This window comes from Rhizophagus irregularis, chromosome 14, assembly GCF_026210795.1.
Source record: "Rhizophagus irregularis chromosome 14, complete sequence".
Taxonomy (NCBI): domain Eukaryota; kingdom Fungi; phylum Glomeromycota; class Glomeromycetes; order Glomerales; family Glomeraceae; genus Rhizophagus; species Rhizophagus irregularis.
Window position 1 is genome coordinate 2,067,963 of NC_089442.1, and position 11,924 is coordinate 2,079,886.

Sequence of the window (11,924 nt, forward strand, 5' to 3'; positions counted from 1 at the left end):
TATTTGACAGCCCTGTATATTCTATTATTTTGTATAAAAAAATTGCTTTTTAATTTTATACTTAAATTATACAATAATAAAAATGCAATATTGACGTATTAAACTTTTCATACTATTAACCGTCGCTCACGCTTTAATCTAAACTGTTACAGAAGTTTATGTTGCAACTTACAAGCCGAACTGCGCAGGTATTACGTTTTTACTACGAGCAATAGATACTCCGCCACAGTGCAAAAATTAATTATTAAAAGTTAATAACTTTATAATATTAAACTTCTTTCGAACACAAAATGAATCACAATCACTCTACTCTACAATGAATATACTGTATGTTTTCAATTATAATTCACGAAATTTCTTTATAAATATCTTTTTTTATAAATATTAAGGCTATTGGAAACGAGAAATATATTCCTTCAGTTAGAAGAGTGAATTTCGAATTATTATGGATAATATTAGAGAATAAAGGAATAATTCTGCAGTAAACATTATTATTTGTTAATTTTATATTTCTAAAAAATATTTATCATGATAGCATGTCAGAAAAAAATAGAAGAATAAATAATACTTTAATAAATAATAAATATACGAAACGCTAATAATAAAAATAATAATCTAAGATAAATTAAAAGTTAAAGTATCCATTAATAATTATAATAGGAACTATACATCCCGATATAAAAATATAATAATAACTTAAATAGACAATTCATTCCATATCAGATATTGAGACAAAATAAAAAAATTTCCAAGTATCATAAGTTTAACGCGGTTTTCTATTAAAATAATAAAATATAAAAGTATACTCAAATAATATTAAACAAATTATAATACTTTTATTATTGTCAGTATTTTGTTTTCTTAAAGAATTGTAAATGTATTTAAGGGTTACATACCATGTAAAGAATTCGAACTATAAATTTAAATTAGACGAAATAAAAAAAAACATAATCATAAATACCTTTATGGTCAATTTATTTATTTCCGCTATTCCGAAGTACAGTATCTATAATTCTATATCAAACTCTAGTTCTTTTGATATATAGCCTAAAACAATTTAATTGTTTATAAAGAATATTAAATAATTCTCTTTTATGACAATATATCACGTACCTTGTTTATTATCAGAATTTTCAAATGAAACTAATGAAGAAAAATCAATAGATATAATCTTTGAAATGTAAACATTTAATGATCTACTTGTATAAATAGCTTTTGAGTGAGTTCTTTCAACGAATTCAGGACCAAGTTTCTGTGAATTTATTAATTCAATTCTTTTTTCTTCGGCTTGGCCAAAATCACAAACCACATTCTTAGAATTCTTGCACGCGAAAACTGTAGATTGTACTCCATTGCCTCCAAAATACCAGTCTCTAAAAATCTGACAAATTTCTGCTATAGAAGGTCTTTTTTGGGGATCAGAATCCCAGCAACTTTTCATTAAATTAGCATAACTTTCTGGCGTATCTTCTGTAATTTTAGGTCGTAGCCCATCAAGAATTTTATAAATAAGTCGAATATCATGCTCAACATTAGCAAAAGGCTTACAACCTGTTGTAAATTCCCACATAATCATACCCATACTATAAATATCAGATTCCTTGGAAAATGCTGATCCTTTAAATATTTCTGGCGCAACATAAGGTATTACTCCATATATTTCATTATTTGATGATGTATTATTTGCGGGTTGTGATAATCCCAAATCTCCGATTTGCCATCTATGAAGGTAATATGATGAAGTAAGAAGTATATTTCCGCTATGAAAATCTCGATGTATAAATTCTGCATTATGAATAGTTTCAAGTCTAAAAAAAATAATAATAAAATTAGTATCATACATATCATACATAAATTAATCATTTATATAATGTATTTTTATATAAATACCCTTCTGAAATTTGCCATAAAGTTTGTAATTTATTATTCCAAGTAATTTTAGTAAATCCCTTTTGTAAGTAATTATGTAAATCTCCTCCTGATGCATATTGCATTACTATCATATAATCTTCAAATTCAGGATCTTTTGTAAAACCATAAGTTCTTATAATATGATGATAAATTTTACTACAATAATAATTCGATTTTAACTATTAAATTTCAAATTAAAAATTAGATTAATTTAGAATATAATCAAATAAAAAGTATAAAAATATTTACCTCATTTAAAAAATATTTGCTCAAATTTTCAGAACTTTTAAATCTTTTTAAAATGACACTTTCATTTCTCCTATTTTCCTTATTCCTCTTCATACTATAAATATTACTATCGTCATATATTGGATCATTTAGCCAAGTTGCTTGGTATATAATGCCGAATCCTCCCCTTGCTATTTCTTTTACATCTGTAAATTGGGAATATGGTATCCATTCCAATAAATTTTCTGCTTTATTACAGCTATATCTATAGTTTTTGGTAAATAGGATCACATACTGAAATAGGAAGGAAATATTTGTCAATATTTTTTATTTTTTCGGCAAACTCTTCTAATTTTAAATTACTGTGCCTTGAATTAAAAAGAAAATCATCTAAAAAACTATTCCCGCTGCTAATATTTGTTACATTAAAAGTAATAGATGATATTCTTTCACATTTTTTACATTGAGATTGATTTGTAAATCCAAAAATAATATTTGTTGTTAAACAATATCTACATCCAATATAAAATATAAGACAATTCATACAATGCTTTTGACATTCTGATGTAAAAATTAATTTTGAATAACAAGATTCACAATAAGATATATTATTCCACCATGGTAAATAAATAATTGGAATGGAATTTTTAGTCAAAGTTGATTCGATCCATCCAGAAGAAATCAAATAACAATTCGAACACAATTTGAATCCTTTCGCAATATTATGATTTGTTCCTTGATATAACGATTTTTCACATAGTTTACAATATTTTTCCCTTTCAATTACATTGTATGAACCATAATCGGATGCATTATAACAAAAATAACTTGCGGGTATTTGTTTAAAGTATAAAATTTTCAAACAGTTTCTACAGCATTCTTCAATATTTGATATCCCAATTATTTTATGTTTATTACATCCTAATAAATATACGTCCAAGTACACGTCACTATTATTATTAATATCAGTGATGTAGAGAGAGAACCATTTTTTACAATATTTTTGCGAACAAAAAGGCGTCCAAATATATTCTCCTTCACAATTAAGGCAGTTATTATCCTTCTCATTAAAAGAAATAAATAAAATCGGGATTGGACTAGATTTTAATTTTGGAGTTGGATCTTTGTCATTCATGTTTACAAGTTTTATTAGCAAGCATCGGGATTTGAGTACTGACTGTATTTATATATGATTATTGATGATCTAATATATTTATAGTAGAGGTGGTTGCATAATGCATTGACTTTATAATTTTCACCTATTTAGTGGTATAATCAGAAAATTTAAATATTAGCGCAATTAATGTATCGGAATAAATAAAATTAACTTCTCCCATCAAATCCTCTGTTATCCTTTGTTTCATTTTTCTAAATTATTTGCAGTCTCATGCATACAAAGAATTTTGCAACGGACTTTTATATTTATTTCTTCCACATTTTTATTTATAACGTCATAAATTTAGTATATAAAATAATTTTAACTAAATTCCATTCTATTTCGTTCCCTATTTCAAAATTTTATATTAATATTAACTTCTGTTAGTTGTTTTGCTAATAATAATAATAATAATAAATTGTCAGTTACTTTAAAACATCCTCCAAGTAATAAATTTTATTAATATACACGTTAACATTGAAAATAAATATAAACGAATTACACGTAAATGACGTAATATAAAATAGTAGAGATTAAGGTTAAATAGAAAGATTAATAAGATTAAATTTATCATAAGGATTATTGATACAAATTTACTATCAAAGTTTCAACAAGAAAATTTGAAAAAAAAAAATTAATTACTAATTATATGAGCAAAATATATGGTCGTGAAAGATTTCTCCTAAAAAAGGAATCTTGTTAGGTCACGGGATAGTTCTTGATATATCAATAATAAAAATAAATATATGTTTATCAAGATCGATACTTTTGCGATTATAATGATAAGGGATGTTCAATCAACAAGTATTATTTTTCTTATATCGTGACCAATGTAAATATGATATCATATTATTAGCGTTCCTGGCCTGAATAAATATTAATATTAAATGCAACTTTTGTTCTAAGCTCTACTTTTTGTTTCAGAAGTTTCATCCATTCAACAGTTATTAATGCTGAAAAATAAATTAACGAGTTAAAAGCAACGTTAATAAAATTTTAAAATCTTTCTCTATTTTTAATATTATATAATAAATTAATATTATTATTTACCTCTTTACCGATGAAAAGAGTCTTCTAAATTTCGTTGTGTCGTAATCGTGCAAGCTTCAACTTGGTAATCAGTAATCACGAACATTGCTTCAAGAGTTTCGAAATGAGATATATTGGACGCGTTTACATTTTACTTTACTACTATTTTTTCTTTTTCTCTTTGCGATTGGCTAATTAAAATTAAACCTTATTCTTTTTTTTCGGGAGTGACTGTACCAGCTGTACCAAAATTATTACACAATTATTTGGCTAGATTACATGACATGACAATAACGTTTTTAGTACATTATTTTGGTATAACGCGAGAAATTTTATTATCGCAATAAATAAATAATTAATGAATTTCTTTAATAATTATAAATACAACAAATTCATTCTCAAATCTCAAAAATAAAAAAATGAAATTAATTTCCTTTGTCTACTTTATTCCTTATTATAATATTATTTGGTGGATTAACTGGAAGTATCTACATATTTAGGTAAATACACTTTTGATGAGCCTGTTAAAAAAATCGATATAAAATTTACTGTGCATGGCGATAATGATTCCCAAAAAGAAATATTGTCACGTGATCATTATCAACAAATAGCACAAGTTAGTACCAAGAATTGATGAAATTGTTTCCTACCAAACCTACTTCCTGGACTTCCCATTTCCAAACATCACAAATCCGGGAATTCCGAACGTTCCAATCCCTGAAGTTCAGAAAATTCCTTCTATTCCTGTTCCAAATATTCCTAATGTTATCAATCCCTAAATGAATTGAGTAAAGCTGCATTAGGAAAGTTGCCAAAAAGCTTTTAATAATATTATTTAAAAACCTCCTATTAAATTTTCGAGATTTTTTTCTCTATTCAATTAATTGTCTTTTTTAATTATAAAAATGATATTCATTGCAACTTTCTCTTTATACTCAATATCCTTTCTTCTTAATTTATTAATTGGTATTGAAGACCGGTAATGGAATTTATTTATTTATTGCCTTTGGTTTATTAAGTGACCAAAATTGTCGTAAAGCCAAAGATAGAGATATTAATTAATAGTGGGTAAATGTATCATGTAGTGTAGCATCGGGAAATTCGGAAAATTTGTGTAATAATATAAATTTTATTAAAAAAATTTTTTTTTATCCTTTAATTTACTTTTTAATTTATAAAATTTTAAATTTAAAATAAATAGCCTTTTATATATTCATTAGATATACTATTTTAGAATTCCCGTCATTCCCGTCATTTGATTACAAAATTTTTGTTTCACAAAATCCATATTACCATAATAAAAGAAGATATTCTCGATTTGTAAAATTATTTTTTTATGGTGCGCGAGAAATTCGAAATTGACCTTTTCCGGCAGGAATCAGATTTTTTCGACTAAAACGATTCCTCTTTACACTGCATGTATAAACTGTTATGGTTTCATTGAATTTTTATTCTCCAAATGATTGTCACATGTGATTCATCCCTAGTTTCAGCAATGATTTGTTCAGCATACAAAGACGTTTTTCAACTTATTAAAAGATTCCGAAGATCTAAGTTAATCCTGATTATTATCGAATTTTATTTTAATATGTTATACAAATTCTTTATTCTTTTAACTCCGGAAGAAATACTTGATTAATGGTTTGACAATGTTTTTTTTAGTAAAGGTTATAAGGACAAAGAAAAAAATCTAAGTTTTAATATATCCAAAGTTAAGATAATAGTTGTTTCGATTGCATTGTGTCATTACATATGATCCAATCAGCTTGCATTTAATCTAACCTTTTATTCTCATATGCATCATTTTATGGGAGAGATTGATCTTCATACAGATAAAGATAAATCTTTAATCCTTTTGCCGAGGACACAAGTTCCCGCGATCCAAGCTCGATACAATGTGCAGCGCTTTTACCGATCTTCATTATTATCTCACAAGATATATAGAAAAACGAATTTAGTAACAAAAAAAAAACCAAAAAAAAAATTTTTTTTTTCGATTTTACTCCAATTCATCGGTCCATCATAAATCATATAATTTTTTGTTTTTCCCCCCAAAAAAAGACTAATAAAAAATGGCTGAACGAAGAAAAGAAGAGTTACTGAAAAAGAGACAAAAACTCGAGGAACTTCGAAGAGCTAGAGAAGAGAGGAAAAAAGAAAAACCTGACGAACCTGCAGACAAAATAGAAGAAAAACCTAATTCGGTATTTTTTTTTTTTAATAAAAAAAATCGAATGATTTAATTTTCATATAAAAAAGTATTTTTTTAACGGTCTTTTTTTTTCCTAATAAGAGTACAAATAAAAAGGAAGAGTTACAAAGACTTCTTCTTGAATTGAATCTGCCTAGCAATAACAAACCGCAAACGCCCACCAGTACTAAACTTGAATCAGAAACCCCTGAAGAACAACCCACTGCTTCACCTATTCCAGACGAGTCCACTCCCACTCCTAGCCAAATAGCTCCTTCAAGGTAAAAAAAAAAGGGCTTTAAAGTTTTAAAAAATCAACCAGTACCAATAAATAACATCATTTCTCTTTAATCATTGTATTAGTCCTTCAATACAAGCAAGTCGGTTTATTCCTAATTTTATTACTTTCGAAGCAGTTATACTAGATATACCGCCAAAGGTGAATAATATTTTTTATTTCCTAAATCTTTAATTCACCTACGTGACGAATCATTGGACTAACATTAGACACGTGATATTTTAGGAAATTGTACACTATAATAAAGAAGTACAAACAAAAGACACTTCTTTTGAGCCACCACCACCTTCGGAAGATGAAATTCGCGCAAAAATTGTTAAAGAATTTGAAGAAGCGGAAAAACAACGCAAAGCCTATGAAGAAGAACAAAAAATCAAAGCTGAAATAGAAAAGAAGAGAGAAGCAAAATTATGGGGTAAATTTATAACAGTAACAAAATATTTTTTTTTTATTCGATTCATCTAATTTAATGATCTAATAATTCTTTTATATTTTAGAATTATCCGAGGAAGAAAAGAAGATTATTTTTAATTTACCGGAATTCAGAGATTTCATTGACACTTCTACAAAATATGTAGAAAGAGCAATCAATGAAAATTATGATATTATGAGAGATTATAGAGAAGGAGAAGATGTTGATGAGTGAGTGTTATTATTCTTATAAGCTAGTTTCTCACATTAATATAAAGCCTTCTAAGATTGTCTTTGTTTACAAAGTGATGAAGAGGAAGGACCACGTGTAAAATATGTGTGTTCGTACTTTGATGATCGCTGGAATAAAAATCGATCTGTTACTGATGTAAATTGGTCAAAAAAGGTAAATAGTGACGGACATTTACTTTCATGATGTTTCACAATATGCTGATATTTCTAACTTTTTTAAAATGTGATTAATAAGAATCCAGAACTTTTTATTGCATCGTACAATAAAAATCCATATGCAGTCAATGATCCAGATGGAATCGTTTGTGTATGGAGTTTACGTTTATTAGATCGCCCTGAATTCATTTTCCATTCACAAGTTTGTAATTTTTATCAATTTTCATTTTCATTTTTTTTTTGATAAAGAGATAATTATAACAATGATCTTTATTTTGTGCATATTATTAGTCGGATGTTCTTACTACAATGTTTTCTGAATTTCATCCAAGCTATATTATTGGAGGAACATATTCCGGTCAAATCTTAGTTTGGGATATGAGATCAAAGTCTTTACCAGTTTTTAAGACTCCTCTGGGAGCTGCTGGTCATACGCATCCCGTATATGCAATGCAAATGGTTGGAACACAGAATGCCCATAATCTAATTACTGCAAGTACAGATGGATTAGTTTGTTCTTGGCAATTAGATATGATGACTCAACCACAAGAATCTTTAGAACTTGTTCATACAGATCATCCTAAAACCGAAGAAGTATCGGTTACAACTTTTGGTTTTCAAAAAAATGAATCTACAGCTTTTTGGGTTGGAACGGAAGAAGGAAATATTTATCAAGCAAATAGATATGCGCACGCTGGAGGGTGAGATTATCTTTATAAAAAAAACCATTAAAAATTTTAATTCACAATTAATAAATTCTAATAAATATTTTATTCGATAATCTAGAAAAGCTGGTATCAACCATCATGACACTTATAAAGGACATTGGGGACCTGTTACAGGACTTCACTTCCATCCTATTGATGGCCAAGTTGATTTCTCGGATTTATTCTTAACATCGTCAGTTGATTGGACTGTTAAGTTATGGCGTGCCAAGGTAATATCAAACATTGTTTGAACAATGTATTTTATCTATAAAAGCTAAATTATCTTTTTTCGTGAACACTTCAAATAGTCTGTATCGAAACCAACAGCTGGGTCGCAAAGTATTTCACCATTATATTCCTTTGAAGGAGCAGACGATTATATTTATGATGTAAAATGGTCCCCTACCAATCCAGCCGTATTTGGATGTGTAGACGGAAAAGGAAACTTTTCCTTATGGAATATAAATACGGATACTGAAGTACCTATTTCAACTACTAAAGTTGGTGACCGCGCATTGAATAAAATTCAATGGGATAAAGATGGAAAGAGAGCCGCTATTGGATCATCAGATGGTCGTGTACATGTTTATGACGTTGGCGAGGTAATGTTATGTACATTTATTAATTATTGTTTTTTTTTAAAAAAAAAAAATTTTATTTAATAATATTCTTAAATATTGTTTAAATTTGAATTTGTAGTTATGCAATCCACGCGAAGAAGAATGGAATGTTATGCAAACGAAAATATCAGAAATGATGGATACTCATGATGCTAATGCTGGAAGATACGCTTTAGCAAAATAATTTATTTAGCACAATTTTTTCTTTGTTGAGACACAATACATCATTGTAATATAGAACAAGGGTTTATTTGGTGTGAAATAGGAATTTATTTATTTATTTTATTTATAAACTAGACGAAAAGATTTGATTTCGTAAATAAAGTCACGTGGCATAATGGTTAAGACACTTTTGACTCACAAATTCTATAACAGTCTAGACCGTTGATTATGATTGTATTTAAAAAATCCGCTTTCTCTTCCTTTTATACAAATGGGAAATAAATTTGGAAAAAGATCTGCAAATTTTCGAAATTTCGATATATTTAGATAAAAAATTTTAGCCACAAAGAGACACAGATTACGGTTGCAGATACCCTACATATGCCTGTTATTTTTTGCATAAATAAGACCTCATAGTAACTAAATGATTTATTTAGTTTTTTCTCATCAAAAATTTTTTTCGTTTGTAAATATTCTTTTCATAATTTAATTTTTTTTTTTAACCATATTTTCATTTTCATCGTGAATTGTTAATTATGAATGTGAACCCAACTAGGTTAACACTTTTACATTCGGATTTTATTGTATCACTCGTCTCTCAATATTTTGAATATCAAGATGATGTTTATAAATGTCTTTTGGTGAATCCATCTTGGGCAAGGGTAAAGTAAATTTATGTTTTTTTTTTCGAGTAAAAAAAAATATATATACATATATTTCTAATAATTTTTTTTTTTTTTTTTTTATTAATCCCTTACTTGACTAATTAATTTTTCTTCTTGTGAATTCTTTCATATCATTCGATTAATTCGATTAACTTATCGATTAATTTAAAGATGCTTGTTCCAGTGTTGTGGAGAAGTCCAGTATGGAAAACACCAAAATCATTTCAAAAATTCTTGCGTACATTAGAGGAAGTAGATCCACAACATGATTATGGAAAATTTATCGAAAAATTGACATTTAAACTATATTCAAATACTCCAATGCAATTATTTACAACGCAAACATTGGATATTATATCATCAAAATGTCCAAATGTATTATATTTAACATTCGATTGTTTAAAACCTTCAACTCCTTCATATTTCATTACTACAAATAGTGACTTACCTCCAAATATTTTGGTAACTTTGTTACAAAGATTTCCAAATTTGATCACATTTAAGGGGCCAAGATTTAATACAATGCAATGGCTCGGAGCAGGATTAACACCTATGAGGAAAGGACTTCTTCCCAATATAAGATCATTAAGATTATCATTAGATTGGAGGGATCTATCATTACCATTCTTATTACATGATATCGGAAGTCATTGTCCACTTATTACTTCTCTTGATGTCATAACTGATATTCCTGAACAAACAGCCAAAGTTATTGTAGATGCATTCCCACACTTAACATCATTTTCATGTATAACGGCAACATTCCAATCATTAAAGATATTAATTAGCGCATTAAATAAATTAACTTCTTTAAAATTACAATTTGGACAAGATATAACTGATGAACTTTTAATAAAAATTACGTCAAAATTTCCCAAATTAGAATCATTCACATTAACAAAAGGTTGGTATTCTTTACCATCATTCATGAAAACTTGGTCATTAATACAACAACAAAGTTTAAATTATTTAGAATTTTCTCATTATACTGAGTTAACAAATGATATGTTATTACCTATATTTCAATCATGTCATAATTTAACTTCATTGAAATTAATTCATTGTCCTCGTATAACTGATAGTTCTATAACATACTTATCTAAATATCGTGGAAATAATTTAAAAAATTTATTAATTCATCATAATTATAATATTTCTGATCAAGGAATTAGTTCTTTAGAAATTTGTAAGAATTTACTTACTTTAAATTTATTAGAATGTCCTAAAATTACTTCAAAATCTTTAAGTAAAATTATTAAAGAATGTAAGAAATTATTAGAATTTTATGGTAGTTTTAATTATAGGTTGACAAATGATATAGTTAGTTGCTTTAATTCTAATTCTTATGAAAATAAGAATTTATTGGTTTTTGGTAATAGATTTGTTTGTTTAAATAATATTCAAATTTCCAAAACTATTGATAGTTCAATATTATTTAAATTATCAACAAAATTACCAAATTTAAGAAAATTGGATATAAGATATCCGATTAAAAATGTGAACCCAAATGTAAGTGAAAAAATTCTTTCATATATACATATTATAATTTTTTATTTTATTAAAATAAATTTTTTTTTTTTTTTTAGAAATTAATTAAAGCTATATTAAATTTCAAATTACTTGAAAAATTATGTATAGTTCCCCCTCCAAATTTAAAACGTAAACATTTAAGATTATTAGATACTGAACATAAGCGTTTGAAAGAAATTTGGTTTATGACAAAAGAACATCCTAAAGTTCGGCAATATATTTATGAAAATGATAGCAAAAGTGGTATTAGAATTGAACTTTGTATGTTAGCTCACGACGAAGAGATTTGATTAGTGAGGTTCACATAGTTTTAGGATTATTATTATAATAAAAAAGGAGAAATAAGAGTGAAAGAGATGAATTCTTTCTAATTTGAAAGGAAAAGGGAATCGAAGTTGGAACTTTTTTTATTCAGAAAAAATGAGTGGATCTCATCTTTTTTAATTTATAAATTATTTCGTTTAAAAAGTTTGTTGCAAAATTTAAAATCAATTTAATTGAAAAAAATCATATCATATCATTTTAATTTATGTATATATCCTCTTTGTAGAACATCACATGATACACTTGGGGCTGGATCGATCAATTAAATAAAAAAAATCATCTAT

At 26.8% G+C, this 11,924-nt stretch overlaps 3 protein-coding genes across 4 annotated transcripts; 2 read left to right on the plus strand and 1 right to left on the minus strand.

Annotated features, from left to right (window-relative positions):
• Positions 1-1,006: 1,006 nt before the first annotated feature.
• OCT59_006134 (uncharacterized protein) lies at positions 1,007-3,274 on the minus strand (the record flags this gene model as incomplete). 2 transcript variants are annotated; one of them, XM_066141068.1, is made up of 6 exons in its annotated part: positions 1,007-1,047; positions 1,114-1,395; positions 1,579-1,808; positions 1,891-2,090; positions 2,161-2,404; positions 2,484-3,274. In XM_066141068.1, the coding sequence occupies 6 exons, from the start codon at positions 3,272-3,274 to the stop codon at positions 1,007-1,009; spliced, it is 1,788 nt and encodes a 595-aa protein (XP_065997898.1). The 2 variants fall into 2 exon arrangements, with proteins under 2 accessions (XP_065997898.1, XP_065997899.1); XM_066141069.1 differs by lacking the exons at positions 2,161-2,404; positions 2,484-3,274 and having other exon boundaries at positions 1,891-1,994.
• A 2,386-nt stretch (positions 3,275-5,660) lies between these two features.
• On the plus strand, positions 5,661-9,323 carry OCT59_006135 (uncharacterized protein). The gene is made up of 11 exons (XM_066141070.1): positions 5,661-6,528; positions 6,618-6,796; positions 6,879-6,954; positions 7,039-7,228; positions 7,311-7,455; positions 7,531-7,630; positions 7,712-7,834; positions 7,924-8,333; positions 8,419-8,569; positions 8,648-8,941; positions 9,039-9,323. Exons 1-11 carry the CDS (start codon positions 6,397-6,399, stop codon positions 9,141-9,143), a joined length of 1,905 nt encoding a protein of 634 aa, XP_065997900.1. The 5' UTR covers positions 5,661-6,396; the 3' UTR covers positions 9,144-9,323.
• A 236-nt stretch (positions 9,324-9,559) lies between these two features.
• Positions 9,560-11,606, plus strand: OCT59_006136 (uncharacterized protein; the record flags this gene model as incomplete). The annotated part of the gene is made up of 4 exons (XM_025328288.2): positions 9,560-9,587; positions 9,678-9,783; positions 9,958-11,295; positions 11,373-11,606. Exons 3-4 carry the CDS (start codon positions 9,958-9,960, stop codon positions 11,604-11,606), a joined length of 1,572 nt encoding a protein of 523 aa, XP_025167253.2. The 5' UTR covers positions 9,560-9,587; positions 9,678-9,783.
• Between the last annotated feature and the right edge of the window lie 318 nt (positions 11,607-11,924).